Genomic DNA, 26,673 nt, shown 5'->3' on the forward strand with positions numbered 1-26,673 from the left:
AAAAACCCCAATATGTGTTACAGAATTTATTGGGGCAAATGAGTTATACATTAATGTTAATAAACTACAAAGTACACATCCTATAAAAACTGCTTGAAAGGAATAAGTGAGGAATTTCCTCCCTTCAAGGAAGGCTGTAGATGGGAAAAAAAGGATTTCCATCTTCTCACTATTTAAACACCAGATTCTAGTTGCTCACTAGCTCAGGCGTGTCTGACTTTGCAACCCCATGGATTGTAGCCCTCCAGGCTGCTCTGTCCATGGGATTTTCCAGGCAAGCATACTGGAGTGGGCTGCCATTTCCTTCTCCAGGGGATCTTCCCAGTCTTCCTGAATCAAACCTGGATCTCTTGCGTCTCCTGCAGGCGATTCTTTACCACTGAGCTACCTGGGATTCCAAGTGGGCTACAGTTTCATTAATACCAACATCAAGCCCTCCTTGGGAAATCTCTCCTGATCAGCTGCCTAGGAGATTTTAACCTCAATGTTGAAAGAACAGTAGTGCTAAGCAACAAATGTAACACTCTAAAATTAAGTATCATTCTTATGCTTCTTTGTAAATCATAAAAGCAATCACAGCAGGGATTGGTTGACTCTAAGTTTATTCAGAAACTCAAACAAAGAAAAGGAGAGAGAAAAATCTAACTATATCTTTAATGCATAAGACTATAGTTCAGTTTTACAACTCATAGTTTAGTTATGCATTAAAGATATAGTTAGATTTTTCTCTCTCCTTTTCTTTGTTTGAGTTTGTTAGCTCCTGGTGCAGGTGTCAACCTTGACCTTCAGGAAGAAGCTGCACTTCTCAGAGCCCCATTTTCTCTTTGGTAAAATGAAGAGACTGGTCTGATCTTTAAACTCTTTCAGCTCTGACACTGTAGGATCAAATCCCAATTCTAACTCAGCAATGAAAGCACTGAAAACTCTGTACGTAAGGAGGCCAGTTTCAGTTTCGGTGAGCAGAACATTACACCATTGTTCTTGATGTTGATTAGACACAGGATACCATCTGCGAAAATAAAGCAAGTGCCAACTCAAAAAAAACACCCACATGGATTTGGAGGGCTTTTGATAATCTTCTATATCACTCCTGCCATAGCAGAAATCAGATAGAAAGCAAATACCACATACCATAATTCACATGATCCATCTTTCAGAGTAGTTGCTCCCAGAGGCCTATTTTTCTCAGAAACAAAATCCTCCTTCTCCCTGTGGACAGAAAATGCTGGGCCTCAGCCCCCTAATCTAGACTGCCCTGTATAGAATGAAAAAGACACACCATTCCACATGGACAACACATCAATGCTGGAATTCGTTCTCTGGCATATAAATTGAAACCAAGACAGCCCTGAGGCCTGAATCCCAAATATAATTGAAAGTGGATATAGTTGCTGACTTTTTTCAAACTTTCATATTATTTTCCTCAATTACACAATCAAGTCCACAACAGGGGTGTTCTGGTGGACAGGCAGAGGCGATCATGCTGCCTGTGGAGGAGAGGCAGAGCGGAGGTGGACCCTTGCCTTGAAGGATTCTGCAGAGACTCATGCCCAGAGCTCAAAGCCTGCTGCCCTCCAGTGAAGGGGAGCTTCTCTGACCTGGCTGCCCTGTGGCCTTATGCTTTTGTCTGCAACAGAGGCTTGTTAGGGGAAAGAAGTGAAGTTGCTTTCGATTTTATGACAGATGGAGAAAACCAGAAATACTTATGGTAAATATAAATGCAAATGAAAAGCTCTATAGACAGTTAAATTCTCAAGGTCATAAGATTCTCTGAATTATGCAAAGACATTTTAAAAAGGAAAGTCGTGTCTGAGTCTTTGTGACCCTATGGACTGTAGCCTGCCGGGCTCCTCTGTCCGTGGGATTCTCCAGGCAAGAATACTGAAGTGGATTGCTATTTCCTTCTCCAGGGGATTTTTCCAACGCAGGGTTTGAACCCAGGTCTTCCATATTGCAGGCAGACTCTTTACCGTCGGAGTCACCAGGGAAGCTTTAGGGGAAAGAAGAGAATGGTTTATTCTGCTCTCTTTCACCCCAGGTGGCCACTACAGTGCAAAAGGAGCGGTCCTGTCAGGGGTAGAGCTGCAGAATCTTTAGGTTTAAAGCTAGAGTAAGAAGGAACGAGGTTGCTGCTGCTGCTGCTAGGCTCTCAATTTTATGACAGGTGGAGAAAAACAGAAATACTTACGGTCAATATAAATCAAAATGAAAAGCTCTATATACAGTTAAATTCTCAAGGTCATAAGATTCTCCGAGTTATGTAAAGACATTTTAAAAGGAAAAAAATGGTAATAACTTTCAGGAACATGTGTCAAGCACTTACTGTATCTCAGTCTCTATCACAAACTCTATAGGAATCATTCTGCTTAATCCTCATCATGACTCTGTGATTTAAGAGTGACTATCATCAATGGCACCCCACTCCAGTACTCTTGCCTGGAAAACCCCATGGACAGAGGAGGCTGGTGGGCTGCAGTCCGTGGGGTCGCGAAGAGTCGGACATGACTGAGCGACTTCACTTTTACTTTTCACTTTCATGCATCGGAGAAGGAAATGGCAACCCAGTCCAGTGTTCTTGCCTGGAGAATCCCAGGGACGGGGGAGCCTGGTGGGCTGCTGTCAATGAGGTCGCACAGAGTCGGACATGATTGAAGTGACTTAGCAGCATCATCTCTATGTTTCCATGTGGGAAAACAGACCAGAGACCTTAAATATCATGCTCAAGGTTATGGAGCAGATGAATGTCCACCTAAGAAATAGCTAGTATTTTTTCTTTCTTTTTTTTTTTTTTCATGAAATGTCTCATTCTTTCACTTTTAAAATAAATTTTAAAATTCTGATTGGTGAAATCTGGACATACATTTCAAATACACAGATTTAAATAACATCACTAATAATACATTTTAAATATTAAGACAATATTTAACATTTGGTATAGAATTTCCACAAGATCTATTATCTAGTTGAATTAGTCATATTTTGTAAAGAAAAAAGAGGAAAAAGTGAGTTATCCAAGATCACACAACTAGATTGTAGCCAGAGAGAAATTAGTACTCAAGTCACCTCATTTTGAATCTAGTGCCTTTCCACCCAAAAGGTAAAGCCATGATTCAGAGATATTCAGTTCTTTTATAATCAACTCCATGTAATGGATATAATTTATGATATATTAGATAGTTTTTATTTTAGTAATGACTTTAAAGAAAGCTGAGCACCAAAGAATTGATGCTTTTGAACTGTGGTGTTGGAGAAGACTCTTGACAGTCCCTTGGACTGCAAGGAGATCCAACCAGTCCATCCTAAAGGAGATCAGTCCTGAATATTCATTGGATGGACTGAGTTGAAACTGAAACTCCGGTACTTTGGCCACCTGATGCGAAGAACTGACTCACTTGAAAAGACTCTGATCCTGGGAAAGATTGAAGGTGGGAGGAGAAGGGGATGACAGAGGATAAGATGGTTGGATGGCATCACTGACTCAATGGACATGAGTTTGAGTGAACTCCAGTAGTTGGTGATGGACAAGGGAGGCCTGGCGTGCTGCGGTCCATGGGGTCGCAAAGAGTCAGACACGACTGAGTGACTGAACTGAACTGAATGACTTTTGACAGACATTTAAAAACTACCTTGAAGATCACAAAATGTAAAACTTCCTGGTTGAGAGAAATCCAGTAGGAAGGAACAACAAAAAAAAAGAAAACAGAACCTTTAAAATGCAGTGCTTGGGCATAGAGCAAAGAGCAAGTGAAGTCAAATTCTTAAGCCTACAATTGTGCAGAGTATCCCCAGGAGTGATTTGACATCTTGGGGAACATTTTGTGATCTGACCTTTTGCAATCACTGCCTGCAGTTGCCTGAATTCAGATGTTCTTTTTCCAACTGCTTTAAAAGTCATTTTAGAAAGCTTGGTATTCTGGTAACATTAGGTTTCTCAGCCTCTGTGGAGTTGTTTTTTTAAGCAAATGTCAATGCCTGGGTTAGACTCATCAGGTATGGCTTCAAAGGCAAAGTTATGCTAGGCCCATTGAAAGAGGGAAAACAATGAAAAAATACAGAATTTTTGCTAGCTTCTTTCTCCAGAAGAGTTTTCAGGGTTCTGATGTATAAAAGTGAAAAGTGAATGTGAAAGTTACTCAGTCCTGTCCAACTCTTTGGGACACCATGGACTGTAGCCTACCAGGCTTCTCTGTCCATGGCATTTCCCTGGCAAGAATACTGGAGTGAGTTGCCATGTCCTCCTCGAGGGGATCTTCCCAACCCAGGGATTGAACCCAGCTCTCCTGCATTGTAGGTGGATTTTTTTTTTTTTTTTTTTTTTTACCATGTGAGCCACCAGGGAAGCCTTTGAATACTAAAGTGGGTAGCCTATACCTTCTCCAGCAGACCTTTCTGACCCAGGAATTGAACCGAGGTCTAACCTGGCCTTTGTATCTACAATGAGCAGCTGAGCCCCCTAATATCAATATTTCCCTTTGTTTCTTAGAAACTATTTGGGAGATGCATTCATAAATTTAGCAGAGTTCAGATATCATCTTCATTGCTGGTAGTATTGGTTTAGAGGATGAATTTGTAATCACAGTTGGGATTCTTACTATATTTCATCCAAATCTAATCTTTGGTATTAACCAACTCAAAGGAGAGTAGCATGTGTAAGACCAGCATACTTGCTTAACTGATTGGCTCCAACTACATCCCTATAGTAGGAACTAAGATAAAGCCCTAGATTACCCTCTAAAAATCAGCCTATGTCTTAACTCAGGATACCTAAGCAAATGGAGAGCAGGCAAAAGTGATTGTTAGAAGGAAATACAAATTAGGAAATATTGTAACTGTCCCAATTTCATCAATCAGAGTACATAGAATGAAAAAATTGGGAAGAAGTCAAAGGGGAATCTTTTCCTTCCAGTACTTCTGAAAGGGTGGAAATTCCTATTTAGCAGGTCAGGAAAAAGTGAGAGAAGACAGGAACTGATAGATTATGGCTAAAGACTTCAATTTCCAGGGACTTAATTCTGAACCATGCCTTTTCCTACTGGAAAATATTCTTTCCAAAGATCACAAATAGGATTTCTACTCTTTTCCTGAGAAGTATCATCTCATCATTTCTATGCCAGAAGGGTAAAATATAACATATTGGCGCCCTTTCTGTGGCTCTGAGATTATAAATATGATAACTCAAATGGTTGCTGTCCAGTTGGTGAAGTACTTTCTGACTCTGTCATCCCATGGATTGTAGCACACCAAGTTTCCCTGTCCTTTACCAGAGCTTGCTCAAACTCATGTCCATTGAGTCAGTGATGCCATCCAACCATCTCATCCTCTGTCGTCCCCTTCTCCTCCTGCCCTCAACCTTTCTCAGCATCAGAGTCTTTTCTATTGAGTGGTTGGCTCTTTGTATCAGGTAGTCAAAGTATTGGAGCTTCAGCATTAGTTCTTCCAGTGAATATTCAAGGTTGATTTCCTTTAGGATTGACTGACTTTGCATAAAGTCCTTCCTCAGCTAGCATGTACCTAAGATTGACTGGAAGTAAATGACTGCATCTTTATCAGGATTTCTCAGATTTCCACTGATACCTCCATTAAGCCAGTCTAAGTTTCATATCAAAGTTGACAGACAGATACGACTCCTGTATGGTGTGTGTTCATTGTTGGTATCTCTCTTCTGAGCTATTAAAAATATTCTGGTCAGTAACATAAAGCCAGAAGAACTGGAATAGAAATTCATGGTGAAAATTTTTCCCTGAAATGAGACTTCTCAAAAAGATGCATTATGAGATCTGGTGGTATCACAATGATACTCTGCATAAGAAGTAACCACACATAAATGGGCATTTTGTTACCTTTGTCTCTCAAGCAATGTTACTGTATAATTTATCTGTACTTCAGAGTCCAAGTTGAACAGAAAAGAATATACAATTTTTGTGACACAAATTTTGTGAACTGTATTAAAATGATGGCATCAGCAGTTTTGGTGAATATGTTAAAGGTCACATAAGCAAGAACAAGGTTGACTGCTTTACTATCATTCCTCGCAGTTACAGGTAGCCTTTTAAAAAAAGCTACAAAAAAGAAAACCACTGAACAGGAAGTTTTCTACCAACGTCGTAGAGGCTATTTGGTAAGATCCTTAGGAAGCTGTACTTCTATCTCATCTATATATTGTCTCTGAAAGTTTACAAAACACTTTTCCCACCATTAAAAAAAATACGGTTTTTCACTGGAGCCTTGGTGATAGGTGTGATTATCTCTATTTTACTGGGAGAATTTGAACAATTCACCCAGATCCCTGTATCTGGTAATGACATCTCTAGTACTTGAATTCTGGGACTGGATCCTGTATATTTTCTGCTACAGTAAACGACTCTGCCCTTATGTGAAACATGTTTTAGTATCTAGTCAGATGTTTGTAGGAGTTAGATTTAATTATGCTGGGACACTGCATTTCCTTTGGATGGGTCAAAGTAGCAAGTGCATTTACTTGTGTCTTCAGCTTTAGAATTCTAAGCCAGATTTTTATTTACATAAATCCCAAGGTGGATTCACTTGCTGCATTGTTGGGATTTGATGATGGGCTCAAAATTATAAAAGCCACACTAAGCTAAGAATCAGTGGTGGCCTTTTCAGAGGGTTAGGAAGAGAAGCTATTACAGTAAATCCCCTACATACAAACCTTCAAGTTGTGAACTTTTGAAGATGCGAACGTCCACCTGGTTCCAGCAAAGAGCCAGAACCTGTGCCATCAATGCCAGGCATGACAGTGCAGCTTGCTCTCTGTCTATTTCACTGGGCACCAGCTGTTGTACTGTACATTTCAAGGCACTGTAATGCAAGATTAAAAATGTTTTATTTTTGTTTCTTTAATGTATTATTTCTGAGAAGTGTTATAAATCTATTACAGTACAGTACTATACAGTTGACTGTGTTAGTTGGATAGCCAGGCTAACTTTTTCAGACTTAGGAACAAACTGGACTTAGGAACACGCTTTCAGGACAGAACTTGTTCATATGCAGGGGACTTACTGTACACTAATAAAAAGTGCTCTATTAAAAGAGAACAAAGAACTGAGATCCTAGCAAATACCTAGATCCCATATGAATTTAGAGAAAACCACTACTGATTTCGGATGGGTGCAGCAGTAGGCAGCAGTTTGCAGCAAGCAGCAGAGAGCGGTAGCTGGATGCAGTGTCTCAGCTTCCCAGCCTGGGAGTCCTAACCGCTGGACCACAGGGACCAGCAGTTAGGGCTAAGGTCCCTAGCCTTTGCCTGCCTAGTCAAGAACAAATTCAGGCAAGGAGGCAGAGGGTAAAGAGTAAAGTAAAAAGGTTATTGAAAAGAAAAGTATGTGTAGAAAGGCCCACGGCAGGCAAGCTCAGAGAGAGAGAGTCCCACCTTTGGGAAGTTTAGATACTTTATTCTAAAGGGGCAGTTTTCTGTGTCTTTGTGTTCCCTCAGGCCAATCATTTTGCTTTGTCCCCTCTTGGTTAATTTGTCTCAGGGCCCTCCCCTGGGGTATGCGTGAACACAGTCATTGTTCAGTCACTCAGTGTATCCTACTCTGCGACCCCATGGGCTGAAGCACGCCAGGCCTCCCTGTCCAACACCGACTCCTGGAGCTTGCTCAAACTCATGTCATTGAGTCAGTGATGCCGTCCAACCATCTTCTCCTCTGTCCTTCCCTTCTCCTCCTGCCTTCAATCTTTCCCAGCATCAGGGTCTTTTCCAATGAGTTAGCTCTTTGCATCAGGTGGCCAAAGTATTGGAGCTTCAGCCTCAGCATCAGTCCCTCCAATGAATATTCAATACTGATTTCCCTTTGGATTGAGGCTGGTTAGATCTCCTTGCAGTCCAAGAGACTCTCAAGACTCTTCTCCAACACCACAGTTCAAGAGCATCAATTCTTCAGTGCTCAGCCTTCTTTATTGTCCACTCTCACATCCATGCACGACTACTGAAAAAAACATAGCTTTGACTATATGGGCCTTTGTCAGCAAAGTAATGTTTCTGGTTTTTAATATTGCTGTCTAGTTTGTCATAGCTTTTCTTCCAAGGAGCAAGCATCTTTTAATTTCATGGCGGCAGTCACCATCTGCAGTGATTTTGGAGCCCAAGAAAATAAAGTCTGTCACTGTTTCCATTGTTTCCCCATCTATTTGCCATGAATTGATGGGATCGAAAGCCATGATCTTCATTTTTTGAATGCTGAATTCTAAGCCAGCTTTTCACTCTCTTCTTTCACCTTAGGATACAGCATGCTTGGGGCTGGTGCATGGGGATGACCCACAGAGATGTTATGGGGAGGGAGGTGAGAGGGGGGTTCATGTTTGGGAACGCATGTAAGAATTAAAGATTTTAAAATTAAAAAAATAAAAACTAAAAGAAAAGGAAGTAAAAAAAAAAAGAAGCTCTTTAGTTACTCTTTGCTTTCTGCATTAAGGGTGATGTTATCTGCATGTCTGAGGTTATTGATATTTCTCCTGGCAATCTTGACTCCAGCTTATGCTTTATCCATCCTGGAATTTCACATGATATACTCTGCATGTAAGCTAAATAAGCAGCATGACAATATACAGCTTTGATGTACTCCTTTCCCAATTCTGAGGCAGTCCATTGTTCCATATCCTGTTCTAACCAGTGCTTCTTGACTTGCATATAAGTTTTGCAGAAGGCAAGTAAGGTGGTCTAGTATTCCCATCTCTATAAGAATTTTCCTGTTTGTGATCCACACAGTCAAAGGCTTTACCATAGTCAATGAAGCAGCTGTTTTGTTGTTGTTGTTGTTGTTGTTGTTGTTGTTTGGAATTCTCTTGCTTTTTCTTTGATTCAATGAATGTTGGCAATTTGATCTCTGGTTCCTCTGCCTTTTCTAAATCCAGCTTGAACAAGTGGAAGTTCTCAGTTCACATACTGTTGAAGCCTAGCTTGGAGAATTTTGAGCATTACTTTGCTAGCATGTAAATGAGTTCATGTGTGTAATAGTTTGAAAGTTCTTTGTCATTGCCCTTTTTGGGGATTGGAATGAAAAGTGACCTTTTCCAGTTCTGTGGCCACTGCTGAGTTTTCTAAATTTGCTGGCACATTGAGTGCAGCATTTTCACAGCATCATCTTTTGAATTTGAAATAGCTCAGTTGAAAGTCAGCATGCACACTGATGGATCTCAAAGTGAATGCTTCTGCGAGGAGCAAGACTCACTTTGACCTGGAATTATCCCCTGATTTTTGACTCCAAGACTTTTTGTCCGTGTGTAATGTCTCCCTTATCCTTTCCTCAGACAGGGTTTTGCCTCTTTGTCCTTGCCATGATTATTTCCTTGAGGTGTTTACAAGAGACAAAGACTGGGTATTTACCCTGTTTCTGTTATTACTTCCCTTTTGGAGAGGGGAGGCTGATTATAAATTCCTCAGCAGAAACCACCTATCTCTTGCCTCAGGAAATGCAGAGAGGAGACTGGCCAAATGTGAATTTCCAACCTGGAGCCTGTCTATCGGCTATCTCACTACCTGGAGGCATTGCAAATATTGAGCTTCCTTTCATCTAGAGCTATTCTCCAGAAGGAAAATTCTAGAATGGTGGTTGTGTTAGTCTGGAATTCTAGACAAATGAGTTTCCACTCTCTTAAAAGTAACAGGTCTATTATATAAGGTTTAAAAGCAAATGAAAGGAATTTTTCTTGCTGTGGTTGGGCCTCCTAGTCATCCATACCAGCTTTCTGTATTAACCCTATTCAGTAATTGTTCCACTTCCTGTTTTGCTTTATCCCACTTTCTGTTTTGCGTTATCTCCATGATCTTCACCACTGGCTCAAAATGGGCAGGCTGTTTACCCCAAAGAGTATTGGTTTGGGAGGCAGGAGTCTTGGGTCTGCAACTCTGTCTTTTTCAGTGGATCTCAATTGTTTAACCTATGAGAGGATAGAATTGATTGACATGAATTCTAGGATCCTTTCTAATTTTTATTCTTTTCTGAATGTTTAGTAGCATTTCATCTCTGTTTATATGTGCCAGAATGGTGTTAATTATTTTCCATAGATTAAACTGGGCTTCCCTGATAGCTCAGTTGGTAAAGAATCCACCTGCAATGAAGGATACCCTGGTTCGATTCCTGGGTCGGGAAGATCTGCTGGAGAAGGGATAGGCTACTCACTCCAGTATCCTTGGGCTTCCCTTGAGGCTCAGCTGGTAAAGAATCCACCTGCAATGTGGGAGTCCTGGGTTGGGAAGATCCCTTGGAAAAGGGAAAGGCTACCCACTCCAGTATTCTGGCATGGAGAATTCCATGGACTGTATTTTTTCTATGCTTATATGTGCCAGAATTTTGTTAATTATTTTCCATAGATTAAACTACTTTGTAATCATAACTGACATTAATAGACCTTTTATTGTGTACCAGGAACTTATCAAGCACACTATATATGTTAATTCTTTTTATGTTCATGATTCCCTGTGAGGTATATTCTCTCATCATTTCTATACTTGTCTAAAATTACACAACCTGCAAGTGACTGGACTAGAACATTTGAACGCAGCCCAACACCAGTTCTTGCAGTGGACACTTTTGATGTCCCCTCTTTCACCTCACCTTCTCTGAGCTGGTGTGCCCCGTTCTCCAGGTGCTACAAAGTCTGGATGCTAACCGTGTATCACTGTCCCCTTGTCTGGAGAATGTCCTTGAGCAACGTAGGGCCATCTGAACTTGGAGATTCAGACCACCCCACCTCAGCCTGTGGGAGACAAGCGACTCCCGCTCTGGTCTCAAGTGGCACTAAATCTGCTTGTGCACTTTGTTCCAGAACCTCCTGGAAGCTCTCCTCCTTGGGCTGAAGCAAATCCATGCTTAGCAGGTCCCCCTGCCCTTGTGTGCTTTCCTCATTTTCCAATAGCTGAGCCCCAAACGTCACCCCTGCAGGGATTCTGGACTTCTCCTTGCCATCTGGCATGAAGCATCTCCTGTTCTTTCTGACAACCCTGTTCCCATTCCTCAGTGGAGAAGTCAGAGGAAGTCTTGAAAAGATCGATTTAGCCTGGAAAATAATTACAAATTACACTTTTTATTTTTCATTGTATTTTCCCCAGTTGCTATGTTGTTCTTTTTCATCACCATGTGAGCTTGAACAAGCAACAGATTAAATAATAACGGTCAAGTTTTGAAACGAAAACACACCTATTAGACTTAATGTGGAGGACAGTGATGGCTGTTTCAGCAGCCAAGCCCCTTTGTCTTTTTCTCTCCCTAATTGCATCTAGTTGAAAAACTCAAATCACCAATCGATTCTCTAATAAGCTTTATGCAGCCACTCTGATGTGGCTGATTTTCCTTCGTTTCTTCTTGGCAAGCAGTCAGGGCTGCTAACAGTTCTCTGTGACCTTATATCTACATCTCTGGAGATTAAGTTCACCAGGGTATCCAGTAAGAAATATCTCCAGAAGCAATAGTTTCTAAAGCAAAATTTAGTATTTTAAAACCCTACCTTGATTTCTGCCCTGGTCTTAATGCTTTGGGTATATAGTTCACCCACGATATTTTTCATGGCCATATGAGCTAAAACATTTATACATTAGACAAATAACTGTTGGATTCCTTCTGTGTGTACCAGCACTGTACTAGATACTGAGAGTAAAATAGTGAGATAAATAGCTACAGTTACTCCATGGAGTTCATGGATTAATTATAATCTAGAGTGTAATCCAATATTCACACCAATCACATACTTGCTAGCAAGATCAGCACTATGAGAGTCATATGGTGCTGCGAGATCTTACTGAGAACATCTGATCTACTAAGGGCTTCTCAGATGAAGGGATACGTTAATTTACATCTGAAGAAAGACTGTTGTTAAGTAGAGATGGAGACATTAGACACTGAGCTGAGGGAACCAGCATGTGATAAGACTCTAAGGTAAGAGGTGTGTGTGTGGGCTCAGTAGCTCAGCTGTGTCTGACCCTTTGTGACTCCATGGACCGCAGCCCGCCAGGCTCCTCTGTCCATGGGGTTTTCCAGGCAAGAATACTGCAGCCAGTTGCTATTTCCTGCTCCAGGGGATCCTCCTGAGCCAGGCATCAAACTGTGGCAGGTGGATTCTTTACCAGTGCGCCACCTTGTGAGTGGTAGCAGGGAGCATCTAAGGGAACTGTAAGAACTCGGGCTGGAGTATAAAGAAAAACTATTTAAGATGAAGCTGGAGAGTAGTCAGGGAAATGCCATAAGAACTCCCACAGGACAAGTTAAAAACTTTTAATTTAGCTTTTAACATCAATGGGCAATAATGAAAGGGTTTGGAGATATACATGAATCATACCATTGGAGACGTGGAGAGTGTTTCAGAAATTGAAGACATCATGGGCAAATGAGGACAACAGAACCCCTTGGAAGTGCAGAAGGTAAATCAGGCTGGGTGGGCATAAAATGGAGAGATTATGAATGGTGGGAGATACAACTTGGATGGTTCGTTGTGGATCAGGGGAAAGGAGACTAGAATCCTATGTTGAGTAGTATGGATTTTATTCCGAAAAACTTGGAAGGGAATGGCATGAGTATAAATGCCTTCCAGAAAGATTAGCTTAGACCAGCACTATCTAACTGAGCTTTCTATCATTTAGTAACTTTTGTATCTGTGCTACTGTATTACTCACTGAAGGTGTCAGTCTCTCAGTGGTGTCTGACTCTTTGTGACTATAGCCTGCCAGGCTCCTCTATCCATGGGATTCTCCAGGAAAGAATACTGGAGTGGGTTGCCGTTCCCTTCTCCAGGGGATCTTCCTGACCCAGAGATTGAACCCGGGTCTCTTGCATTACAGGCAGATTCTTTACCATCTGAGCTACCAGGGAAGCCCACAGTACTTGCTAGCTCTAAATAAATATTAAAACCCTTGAAATATTGCCTTTGTCAACTGAAGGAATTGATTTTTAATTTTAAATTTACTTAAGATTGCTACCACTTAGCACAGGTCTAGTCACAGTATGGGTATGTGTGTGCAGTGTGTGCTGGTGCTGGAGGTGGTTGGAAGGTTGGAATGAGTAAAAAGGATTAAAGAGATAAGCTAGGAATCTGGGTGAAGAAGGGAATGGCAGCCCACTCCAGTGTTCTTGCCTGGAGAATCCCAGGGATGGAAGAGCCTGGTGGGCTGCCATCTAAGGGATCACAAAGAGTCAGACAGGACTGAAGCGACTTAGCAGCAGTAGGAATCTGGGAGATATAAGATGTCAGGAAGAATAAAGACAGGAAAATCATAGCAGTGTGAAATGAAACTATTTATTTTGTTTAGGGCCTTGGGAACATGAAGGGAATGATGAGGGAGAGAAACCTAGATTAAATTCAAATTACAGATAGCCTTACAGGCCATACTAAGGAGTTTGGACTCTCTGTGAAGAGAGTGGATCTCTTTAAGGTTTGTGAAGATTAACATTATTAAGCAGAACTTTTAGAAATATGCTTGCCAGAAACTTCATCTAATCAAGGTGTATAAGATAAACTAACAGCTATGTTTCATATAGTCCTTGGGCCATGGAGTAGGGCTTCCCAGGTGGTGCAGTGGTAAAGAATCCACCTGCCAATGCAGGAGACACCACAACCGAGCAACTAAGCATGCATGCGTGCCGTGGAGTAACGATGCTATATTCATATGTCGTTCTTAGCCGGAGGACTCTCTGATGGCAAGGATTACAGCTTAGTTGTTTTGCCTGCTCTTGACCTCCAAGGACCTAGTTGCTGGAAAAGTGTTGAATGTAATTTCAGAAGAATTGCAGGCCTAAGCCATGCCTGGGAATGGTGGGCCAGTGATGGATGCAGAATACTTAGGGGTGTCATGCATAGAAGTAGGGAGAAGGCAATGGCAACCCACTCCGGTACTCTTGCCTGGAAAATCCCATGGACGGAGGAGCCTGGTAGGCTGTGGTCCATGGGGTTGCTAAGAGTCGGACATGACTGAAGCGACTTAGCAGCAGCAGCATAGAAGTAAGCAGCATGATTAAATCTGAAAATTTTTTCTCTTCCACTATGCTCTATTCCACTAGGCACATAAACTCAGGGATTAGGATTCTGCCCAAGGACTGAGTATTCTATTCATACTTCTGGGCACAGAGCAAACCTTGAAAAAAAACTTGGTGCCAATCAAAAGTCAATATTTTAAAGCCGTTTTTTTCTATAGTGCTAATTCCAAATATAGAGAAGTAAAATAATTTTATATGCTTCCAGGTTACCTTTAAGTTTACATCAGTGTATACCCCTAGCAAGAGTGTATAGCTCTGCTCTTCATCCACATTTTGTGGTATAGGAAATTATTTTTTCCCAATATTCTAGGCTAAAAGTGAAATACTACTATTTTACTTTGCATTTCACTGATCACTATTGAAGTTGAGAATCTTTCTTTGTATTTAGTGTCTATGAATTGTTCATTCATTTTTTCAACCCAGTTAAAAATGTGAGTCTCTGTCTCAATAATTCATGAGAATTACTTACATATCAGTGATATTAGGCTTTGATTTATTTATAGAGGTAATATTTTATTCAAATGCAGTATTTTGCCTTTCAAAATTATTTAAAGAAGAATAATACAGTTCTAAACATGATATACTTTTTTTCTTCTTCATGCTTTCTGTATTTTATGCTGTGCTTTGACAAAGTGTCTTCCACACTCAGATCATGAAGGTGTTCTCTTACATTTCTTTCTTGGGTAGTATTTATATTCATGCTTAAATCTGAATCTTCATACATCTCAAATGTATTGTTGGGTGTTAGGTGAGGTATAGATCTAATCTCAGAAAACCCTTTTCCCCAAATGAATTTGCAGCCAGTGAACTCTCCTACCTTCCTGTAGTCAAAACCAGCCCTGTGGAACCAGGCCTCAGATTCAAGTGTGTATCAAGGAGTGATAAAGGAAAATGCACTGCATTGTCTCAATACCTCTCTCTGAGTTGTAGTAAGAGATGAAATAATCTTGTTCTCATTCAATCCATTTAATTTAGAATCCGTCTCTGAGGTTTCATAGATCTTAGTTTCCATGTTACCTAATTTAGTGCTCTTTGCATAAAAGTGATTAAAAATATTTATTGAAAAATAAAGAGACTAGAGAAAGGAAACTAGAGTATATCAACACAAATTATGCTTTCAAAATTAATCCAGTAGAGTAATATATACTCTATTCAACTATATTTAAGTGGAGTAAGAATCATGGGAGAGGAACCAGGTGAAATCTTAGTTTTTTCACCATCATGACAAAATTTTAGGAATTTTAAAGAAAATATATGCAAACTATTCAGCTCAGTGTCTGAACATTACATTCTATTACATTCTATTACATTCTATTACATTAACAAGGACAAAAACACGGAACCAAACTAAATTTTTTTAAGATGCTATGGCTTTAAGTATCATGTTAGAATAAATCAATAGAATAAATTTGAAGTGGCTGAAATAACCACCTTTGACTTGGTGGGTATTTAAACCTTTTGGACTTGGGGAAATCACTGATGCGGCACTTTCAGGGGATTTGATTTTATAGGCTTCTCAGCCTGAGAGTTTTAAAAAACACAAAAAGTGATGTGGCCTTAGAGATAAGACAGATGTCAGGCTGTCACTGTGAAGCTGCTTGGCTTTTAAATGGCCTGTTCCCAAGTTTGAATCCATAATCTAGTGATAGAAAAGCTTCGGATTTGTTGGCAAAGATGAAAGATGCTCAGAAGCTATTACCTTAAAATAGGAATTGATAGATAAATAGGCTAGGGAAGTCAAGATTCTGACCTAAAGGGAAGTGGAAAATTGAATTGAGATAATTATCTGTTAACTTGAGGCAAAATTAAAGTTCACCTTTAAAAGAGTCAGACCATTAATGGCAATGTGTAGATTCTCATTTACTTGCATGATAAAGAGTAAAAAAGATGTTACTAAAATTGTCTAGATTTATTTAAGATATTATAATTTGCATACAGAGAATTCTCAAGGACTTGAAAAATTAGGAAGAAAAAGTGCCCCTGAATATGATTATTTAAAAAGAAACCCTTTCTTTCTGTTTCTTAGGTAGAATAAGAAACTTACATTTGCCTCTGATATTGTGGTCAAAGAAAAAGATAGAAACTAATAGGGATCATCTGCAATTAAATATCTTTATAAAATAGAGGCAGGCTGTAATTGAAGAATATTCTAGATTAGAACAAAAGCAGAGACCAAACAAATATATGAAATGCTATGACTTTAAATAGCCTCAGTTCAGTTCAGTCGCTCAGTTGTGTTTGACTCTTTGCGACCCCATGAATCGCAGCACGCCAGGCCTCCCTGTCCATCACCAACTCCCAGAGTTCACTCAGACTCACGTCCATCGAGTCAGTGATGCCATCCAGCCATCTCATCCTCTGTCGTCCCCTTCTCCTCCTGACCCCAATCCCTCCCAGCATCAGAGTCTTTTCCAATGAGTCAGCTCTTCGCATGAGGTGGCCAAAGTACTGGAGTTTCAGCTTTACCATCATTCCTTCCAAAGAAATCCCAGGGCTGATCTCCTTCAGAATGGACTGGTTGGATCTCCTTGCAGTCCCAGGGACTCTCAAGAGTCTTCTCCAACACCACAGTTCAAAAGCATCAATTCTTCGGCGCTCAGCCTTCTTCACAGTCCAATTCTCATATCCATACATGACCACAGGAAAAAACCATAGCCTAAACCCAAATAAATCAACACAGAAAAGCATCATCTCAGGGAACTAACACAAATCTATTTATGATCAATAAGAAAATTCCTACCTTTAACTTTTCAAAGATAATTGCTAAATAACGGCAAATTACAGCTCTCAGAAAGGGAACTGTATGTTCTAATGGGAACTTAATTCCGTAATTAGTATCTGGGTCACTATGACTGCCTTAACCAGGCCTGACTCAGACAAGTGACAGTCTATCCGTCCACCAAAGGGCAGTGTTAGGAAGTAATCATAGCTCCACTTAGGAAATACTGCAGGGCTAGCAGAGAATCTTGACTCCCTCAAGGAGTACCCAGTGAAGGGTCTTCTGTCTCAGCAGCTTAGAAGAATGTGAAGTGAAGATGGAGAGAGGGAAGGAAGGAGTAGACTAAGTAATAATAATTCATTCAGCTAAGTCAGTCTTCTTTAAAGTGCCTTATCTTCAAATCAGATTTAAATCATCTAAGTAAGTAGAGAAACACAGACATGAAGTCAAGTAATTAAAAAAAAATGTGATCTGGATTTCACTGTCCATGTATTTTAGGACAGATTATAAGGAAGGAAAAAACAACATTTGAAAAGTAGCCTCATGTGCCCCCTCACATTAAGAGAGCAGATACACATTAAGAAATCACCCGAAAGAAGAAAATATGAGCAATATGCTGAAAGGTATTTCCTTTCATCTAGTAGTCACATTGCTTCTTAAAGGATCAGAATTCAATACAGGTTGGATATTTTTTATAACTTTTTATTTTGTATTGGGATATAGCCGATGATCTGCTCTCTTGAAAGTGGTGTTCTCTTATATCAGTCTGAGCTATAAGGTACAATATGGTATATACTATATGACTACTTTATAGTTGCTACTGTAAAGTGAAACAATGCATGTATCATGATCTTAACAAATTACAGAGACTTGGGACTGTGTTACATTACATTGTTCTCATGCATAGCTGTATAGTTATTCTTGGATTCCTTAATTACTCTACTCTCTGGAATATTTATATAAATTCCTTTATCACCAAAATGTTCCAAAATACAACTTCCTGATTTTTGGTTTCTTTCTCTATAGTTAAATATATAAATACATTGTTCATTTAATCATTTACTCACAAATGTTACTGAGTGCCTGTTTGGAATCCAGTGGGATGCTACGTGTAGAGACAGGGGCAGGGAAAGGCTGGGGTAAGCACAGTCTGTGGACTCATGCAGAGTCAAGTTAACAATGAGACGGATGTTGCAAAAACAACCACAGGGATGAACAAGAAATTACAAACTGAAGCAACTGTTATAAAGGAAAACCACTTGATTCAATGGAAACATGAGAAATTGTCTCAGCACAGGAATTAGGTTATAAACTGAGTAAATAGTTATCTATTAGTGTCAAGCACAACGGTAATTCTCTGGTTTGTATGGAGAAAGGTCCTGAGAAAAAGAAGAAACTGTAACAAATCTTAGAATTCATTGCAGGCAAGAGAGGCACAGGGTAGAAACCAAGATTCCCCTACCTCTGCACCAAATATAAAACTTTACATTGTGTGCATTAAGTCAGCGGAGACGGCAAAGTAAAAAATCACCCGAATGAAGAAAATATGAGCAATATGCTCAAAGGTATTTCCTTTCATCTAGTAGTCACGTTGCTTCCTAAAGGATCAGAATTCAGTACAGGTTGGGTATTTTTTATAACTTTTTATTTTGTATTAGGGTATAGCCGATTAACAATGTTATGATAGTTTCAGGTGAACAGGGAAGGGACTCAGTCATATGTATACATGTATCTATTCTTCCCCAAACCCCCCTGCCTTCCAGGCTGCCACATAAGATTGAACAAAGTTCCAGTGCTTTACAGTAGGACCGTATTGGTTATCCCTTTTAAATATAGCAGTGAATACAGGCTGGATTTTGCTTTTTGTTGTTTTTTGTTCTTAATGCAGGTGGATTAAAATTTTCCAGTGCACATGAGAGTGATATACATGCTTATTTTGAAACACTTTCCAGTTTTGTTAAGGGTTTTCATGGTCCATCTCTGTTCCAGGGGATTATGTGGTCATGACTGTCTATTTTGACCTGAGCAGAAGAATGGGCTACTTCACCATCCAGACCTACATCCCCTGCACACTCATTGTTGTCCTATCCTGGGTGTCTTTTTGGATCAATAAGGATGCTGTCCCAGCCAGAACTTCTTTAGGTGAGAGACAGTTTCTTGTGTTGTACTGTCCCAAGGTAAGTACTTAACAACACTAATCTTTATTTCCCCTTCTAAGCTGATTTGCTTTTAATTCAGTTAGTAATCACATAGAAATGCCATTTATTTTAAACTAGCATATTGAAACAGTGTTTAAAGCTTCTTAGTTCTGTTTTGCTAAATTCTCTCCTTGCTTTGAAAGTGTTAGTTGCTCAGTGGTGTCCAACTCTTTGTGACCCCATGTACTGTAACCTGCCAGGCTCCTCTGTTCATGGGTTTCTCCAGGCAAGGATACTAGAAGAAGTGAAGTGAAGTCGCTCAGTTGTGTCCGACTTTTTGCGACCCCATGGACTGTAGCCTACCAGGCTTCTCAGTCCGTGGGATTTTCTAGGCAAGAGTACTGGAGTGGGGTGCTATTTCCTTCTGCAGGGGATCTTCCCAACCCAGGGATCGAACCCGGGTCTCCCGCATTGTAGGTAGACACTTTACTGTCTGAGCCACCAGGGAAGCCAAGGGATCTTCCCAACTAGACCTGGATTAATCTTTTAAATAAAGTAACTGGGATAAAATTTTTTAAAAAACTTTTCAGGAAATTTTTTGTTTGTGTGTTTTGATCTCTGGGCAGTTGTATACCCATTAGAGTTGGTCATAGTTATCCTTTCCCAATACTGTGTTCAGTGATGCCAGTTTGGTAGCTTGAAATCAACCCAGGTGCAAATATTAACACCATGGAAACAGATAAACACAAAAAAATCAGGGGCACCTTTTCCCTAGGGAATCAGCTGTTACACATGTACTTGCACACCACTGGCTACTGATTAATTCCAACATGCATGATTCCGATGCCATTTGAAGACACACATATACATAACTGGCTCAGTACAAAAGAGCTGTTGAAAAGATTATTTTGAGAAAATATGATTACCTATGAAGGATTATTTGGAGTTTGCTTAATCTCTTGTCTGGTGATACCTGTCTTGGAGTTTCACATCATTTTCCTCACATAAGGAAGAGGAATCAAAGATTATTACAAAGCCACAGACACACAGGAACACTGGAGGCTAGGTCCAGGAATAGAATTCTCACACTACATAATATTTCCTAAAGACTTAACTAAAATGACTGAAAAGTGAATTATAAGGCTGCTATCCTCTTTCATCATCTGTGTGACAACTAGAACCACAATTCCTATCCACTCTTTGGCTAGAGGCAGTATCATGTAATAGTAAAGAGCTTGGATTTTAAAGTCCAACAAATGGATTTCAACCTTCATACATGGTATGGCCTTCAATACATCCTTTAGTCTCTACAAGCCACATTTTACTACAAACCACATTCACATGTGAAATATCATTTCCTGTACCTAACTGTTGGGGTTTGTATTAGGTTAAATCAGGTACTCCGTGCAAAGAGCACAAAACATAGTAGGGCCTCAGAAATACTAGCAATTATAGTCATTTTCTAACAAAGTGATCTGTACCAGGTTATTAAAACCGAGAGCAGCAATGATTACTGGGAAAAAAAGACATCATTTGCATATTTATTCTTCTCCAAACCAAATTTAGTCTCCCATCTGTTTCAAAATAAGGTTATTTTGATTTTTTCTGTTATAGGCGGTACTTTATGTTACAGGCTGTATTTAACAATTATAATATCTTGTCTAATGCTACATGCTAAGACAAACCCAAAATACGTTGCTACTTTTTAGGACGATTACTTGTCATCGTGAGTAGAATGTACCACATCACTCGCTTTCTGTGTCTGTCACATCAGGGTATCAATCCATGTCTCCCTCACTCCCAGTACAGTGCCTGGTCCACAGCAGGTCCCTCTGTGATTACTCAAGTAATATGTGCACTTATGAGTGGAGGGAACAAGCACACTGATGCATTCCCATCCACCCCTCCCAAAAATATCTTCAGGGAAAGATTTCAAATCAATCTCTTCCCTTGAAGTCTAGACTCCTGCTGGTTAAAATGCCCTCTTACGGCTTACAGTACTAGCTCATTTCTACCACTTGATCAATGAGTGCTCGCCGGCAAGAGACTGCAGTGGGAGACGGAAGGAAGGAGAGTAGGCTGAGGAAGGGGGCCAGAACAAATGGCGGGTAGGCGCGCCTCTTGCGCACAGACCATTCACCGTAGGCCAGTCATCCTCAGTGTGGTCCTCATGCTTCCCTACTCTTTAGAATAACTGCATGTCGAAGCTGTAATGAAAACAAAGGTTAGTATCACGTGTTTAGAGCTGAGGAAGCAGAGGTGCCACAAGGTTAAATGGCACTCACAAGGCCACTGCCAGCAGATAGCAGATGTGTGCCTTGGCTGAGGAGACCTAGAGTGGCTCTGGGTGTGAGGCCCTGTTGAAGGGCCCCTTGTGGGAGAAGGTGGGGCGGTGAGCTGAGCCCATTTCTCAAATTGAGCTTTGTAGCCTCAGGTCTCTAGATCACTGCTTCTTAAGTTCAACTGTGTATTTCAATCAACAGAGGGCCTTCAAAAGTACAGCTGCCTTTGTCCAACCCCAGGATATGCTTATTTAATTTCTTGAGAGCACACAGTGGGGTGGGGGGTGGGGTAGTGGAATTTAGGATGAAAAAAAAAATCCTCAGGTGAGTCTAGGTGTAATCAGGTTTAGGAACACTGACTTAGACCATTGGGTCCAGTTACCTTTTCCAATGTTTACTATCAACAGTTGAACCAGTTGACAATAAATGCCTGTGAACTTAAAGGTTTATTGCCACAAAACACAGATCCACATTGTTCGAGGAGCGAGATAAATATATCCACGTGGCTAAGAGAGTGACTGCTGTCTAAGTGCAGATCACAACATTCGAGGTCATTTTGAAGGTTGTAACACTTGAGTATAGTTTAGTACACAGGTGGTAGCTGGTGAGGTTTAGTCATGGTATAAGGATGATGGATTAAACAAGGAAAATACCTCTTGGCATTTTCACCCAAGTTATGAGGTAAGCTGGGAGGGATTGGGGGCAGGAGAAGGGGACGACCGAGGATGAGATGGCTGGATGGCATCACTGACTCGATGGACATGAGTCTGGGTGAACTCAAGGAGTTGGTGATGGACAGGGAGGCCTGGCGTGCTGCGATTCATGGGGTTGCAAAGAGTCGGACACAATTGAGCAACTGAACTTAACTGAACTGATGAGGTAAGCAACATGCCTAAAGAGCTTACCTCATGCCAAGACTGAAGGAACTGAAAAAAGCTTATGGATATTTTTCATCCATCTCAAGTAAGAGAAGTCTAGTTTCTTTGCTTAGCAAAACTGGACTGAAAAACCACATGGAACAAGTGAGACAGATTAAGCTATCTTGCTGTTGGTTGGTAAATCAGTTAGAATCACTACTTGTCTGTTCTTCCCTGTTCTCTGTGGCTCCAAGCAGACCTGAAAATATCGTGAAGGAACTTTTCAAGATTCTTCTTTCACATGCCTGTGATAAACTTCCATGTAGCCTAATAATATCAGACATACCAAATTTTCTTAAGGGAACATATCCATGATATCTGCTATGGATACTGACATTTTCACTTCTCATAGGTCATTTTTGCTTTGAGGCCGGAATGAAGTGAAGAAAGTCCCAATTAATTTTTGAAATTATCCCACAAAAATATCAGCTGTGATTAGGTATAATCAAGAACTTCTGCATGAATTAATACATAGACAACCTAAGTAAAGCTTTTTTACTTTGAGAAGCAGATCTTTCTTCTCTAAAGTAAATGAGAAGACTGTATTTATATTTATTGAGACTGTATTCATATTTATTGAGACTTTACTAGGAATTGTCACCCTATGTTCATGATTTAATTTAATCTTCACGAGCGCCTTATGCAGTCACTACCATCCCTAGTTTGTCCTTGCGAAGCTACACCACTCTTATGTTTCCATCATGGCAACACGGAGGATTCACAGATCCACATCACATCCCAGATTAGGGATTTCGGATGGCTGAATCCCTAATAGCTCCTAAGAATGTGGTACTTCATCCTGCATGGTATGGACCTATTTATGGAGAGGAAATACAACAATGTGGTTTAGAACATTGCACTTAAAGTCAGACTTGCTGGGACTTACTGGTTTATTCTTTCTGTGCTCAGTTTTTCGTGGGTTTTTTTTTTTTTTTTCACTTGCAAAAAGAAGGATAACAGTGCTTATTACCTCATGTTGAGGGTTTTCTGGGATTATTATACATATGCTTGACATCAGTTCAGTTCAGTTCAGTCACTCAGTCAAGTCCGATTCTTTGCGACCCCATCAATCACAGCATGCCAGGCCTCCCTGTCCATCACCAGCTCCCAGAGTTCACTCAGACTCAGGTCCATTGAGTCAGTGATGCCATCCAGCCATCTCATCCTGGGTCGTCCCCCTCTCCTCCTGCCCCCAATCCCTCCCAGCATCAGAGTCTTTTCCAATGAGTCAACTCTTTGCATGAGGTGGCCAAAGTACTGGAGTTTCAGCTTCAGCATCATTCCCTCCAAAGAAATCCCAGAACTGATCTCCTTCAGAATGGACTGGTTGGATCTCCTTGCAGTCCAAGGGACTCTCAAGAGTCTTCTCCAACACCACAGTTCAAAAGCATCAATTCTTCCAACACTCAGCTTTCTTCACAGTCCAACTCTCACATCAATACATGACCACAGGAAAAACCATAGCCTTGACTAGACGGACCTTTGTTGGCAAAGTAATGTCTCTGCTTTTGAATATGCTGTCTAGGTTGGTCATAACTTTTCTTCCAAGGAGTAAGCCTCTTTTAATTTCATGGCTGCAATCACCATCTGCAGTGATTTTGGAGCCCCCCAAAATGGCATAGTACCTGGTCAAACGAAGAGATTCTTAAATGTACAACTAAAATGACCCTCCCAAATCATCAATATGGATTCCTATTTTCATATGTAGGTTGAGTCTCTTTGATATTTCACGTATACACTATTTTTCAATCATTTTATTTATTCAACAGATATTGAGTCCCAGCTCTATACTCACTATGGGGTTACAGTGGACATCAAGATCCATGTTTTGTCTGTCGTCACAAAGTATGTAGACTAGACAGAGAGACGTATTACTCCATAATCACTAATGATGGAACACGAGAGAGGCCTCAGTCTTTATGACTACAGTTTCCTTGTGGAGGGCCTCTATTAAAGGCTACTTCTTTCTGTGAAGTTCTTTTAACTAACACTGATCTTTCCCTTCTCTAGAATTTCATAACACACAATGTATCATACAAACCGGATACTAAGCTAAGTGTTCTTAGAAACATACCCAAACCCTTCAAAAATGGCTCTGAAAAACACCCTGAGCAATTAGGAAGAGAAAGGTCAATGCCCTTCTTGGCTTAACCTTTCTTCAAGAGTGGCTGGCTCCCCTTAACCATCTTTGGAGCATTCTGTACCCATGTTGTAAAAAGAGAAGAAAATCCTATTTCTCTTTTCCTGTATGGTGATATTGTTCTTAATCTCTGTAGCTTCCTTCCCCTGCTCCTCAAGTTTCTTGTGTCTGATTCCCTCTGAGTTTCCCAGCACTGCTCTTTGAGGCAGGGACATTGACTCTCTCCTAGAAGTATCTTGGTCCTAGTAATAGTGAGAATTAGCACACAGCATTAGACAACAGAAACTTCCCCTCTTCTCTGCCTCCAACGAAAATGTTAAGTCACAAGGCTATAGACGGTAGGGGCCTGGGAAGACCATTTCTGGAGTACAGAAAAATTGCATCCAGTCATGATAAGAAATGTTGAATTAAAATCATAGCATGATAAGAAATGAATGGGTCTTCAAAAAGATAGGCAAACAGATGCAGAAACTGAAACCTAGAATACTGAAGTGAATTGAGTTACTATAACTAGAGCTGAGACGGCTGGATGGCATCACGGACTCGATGGACGTGAGTCTGAGTGAACTCTGGGAGTTGGTGATGTACAGGGAGGCCTGGTGTGATGTGATTCATGGGGTTGCAAAGAGTCGGACACGACTGAGCAACTGAACTGAGCTGAACTGAACTAGAGCTAGAACCTATCAAATACTGAATCCATGTTGCCGTTGTTACAAATAACACAGCTATAAATACATATAGGTTGTCTTAACTTTGTTGTTAAACAATTATTGGGGAGAACTAGTTTTCTTGGGCACTGTTGTACAATGGGAAAAAGAAGTGTTTTGAAATTGGACATTTAACTTCTTTGCTCAAATCTTTCTGCTACTTTACTATCTGACACAGAGCTTGCCCTTTTGGCTTCCTTTTCCTCAACTATAAAATGAAAATGAAAATATCTGCTGTAAAGATTTAAAGAGAAAATATACATGAAATGCTTACCATAGTGCCTGGCACGAGGACATTTTCAGTAAATATTAGTTATCACTTCTGAGATGCCTATTTTCATCATATAATAGTCGCTAAAGAATTTATACATCAGAACATGTCAGTCACACACAAAGTACCTCCTCTATTTAATACCTTTAAAGGGCTTCTCCTTACACTCTGAATAAAATGCAAACTGGGCAGGCTCTGCATAACTTAACTAGGTAACTTCTATTTACCCAGCATCACTGTGACTTGGCCGCCCATCCCAGGTATTCTAAAAATTCAAAAACAGATAAGGTTTCCCTTCCTCAGAACCTCCCTTTAATTAATTTAGTCAGTTCAGTCCAGTTGCTCAGTTGTGTCCAACTCTTTGCTACTTTAGTGTTGATAGCCAGAAGGTTGGTTTCTTCTAATTTTTTAAGCTTCACCTTAAATATCACCTCCTCAAACAGGCCTTCCACCCAAGTTCTCACTGCCCCTGTCCTGCACGGCGCGTACCATAATCTGTCATTATTCTTCTCTCTGCTTTCTTGATTCATGGTGGTGTCTCTCACTGAAATACATATGGGCATACATAGGGGACATATGGGCAGAGACCTTGTCTATTTTATTTCTCAGCACAAAGTCAGCACATTCTTAGCACATTTCTCAGCACATACGGTAGATGACACATGGTAGGCAGGCGATACATATCTGTGAACAGTGTGAATGAATTCCAGTCAAGCTTCCCTTCCCAGAACTGAGGCCACTCCTCAGAAGTCACAAAACACCAGTTTAGACTCACCAGTGAGACAGTTATCCAATGTGCTGATGTGGTCACGGGGTCTGTTTCATCCTGCCTTCCTCCAGGAATCACCACTGTCCTGACAATGACTACCCTCAGCACCATTGCCCGGAAGTCTCTCCCCAAGGTCTCCTATGTCACAGCGATGGATCTCTTTGTATCTGTTTGCTTCATCTTCGTCTTCTCTGCTTTGGTGGAGTATGGCACTCTGCATTATTTTGTCAGCAACCGGAAACCAAGCAAGGACAAAGACAAAAAGAAGAAAAACCCTGTATGTATCATTTCTCACTGGGCCCTTTGACATTTTTATGCAGAAAGATCACCTGGTTTTGTTTTGGTTTGGCCTTGCTTGGCCTATCTGTGGGCTATCCACACTTTGGGCCCCAAGGTGAAGATAGCATGTGTGAGTTTGGCCAGGCTCCCAGGATTCATTATGGTCATCAGTTAATTGGGAGACTGTAGCTCTCTTCATTTCACTGGGAGAATAACCATGACTGAAACTGCATTCATCTTTTAGTAGCTGTCATTTTAGGTTTCACTGATTTTCAGCTGTCTGACTCTTTAATATTTTAAAATTACTGATGTTTTAAGTCCTTCATCCACTGCTTTCCAACAGGAAGCCATGAGGTTCTTAAAGTTTCAGGATCACCATACTTTTGCAAATCATTTAGAGTGTGTGTGTGTGTATACATTGCCAGAGGACTTCTGTTGGTTTTATACTCAAAATATCTATTTTTAG

The 26,673-nt window shown here is 40.5% G+C and overlaps 1 protein-coding gene across 2 annotated transcripts in view; it reads left to right on the plus strand.

Annotated features, from left to right (window-relative positions):
• GABRG2 (gamma-aminobutyric acid type A receptor subunit gamma2) overlaps positions 1-26,673 on the plus strand; it is a 131,783-nt gene that overhangs the window by 99,757 nt on the left and 5,353 nt on the right. For both annotated transcript variants that reach the window (XM_004009044.5, XM_004009045.5), the window contains exons 7-8: positions 18,694-18,846; positions 26,000-26,205. In XM_004009044.5, coding sequence (XP_004009093.1) covers positions 18,694-18,846; positions 26,000-26,205 — 359 coding nt within the window. The remainder of the gene's footprint in view (positions 1-18,693; positions 18,847-25,999; positions 26,206-26,673) is intronic.

This window comes from Ovis aries, chromosome 5 (genome assembly GCF_016772045.2).
Source record: "Ovis aries strain OAR_USU_Benz2616 breed Rambouillet chromosome 5, ARS-UI_Ramb_v3.0, whole genome shotgun sequence".
In the NCBI taxonomy this organism is placed as follows: Eukaryota; Metazoa; Chordata; class Mammalia; order Artiodactyla; family Bovidae; genus Ovis; species Ovis aries.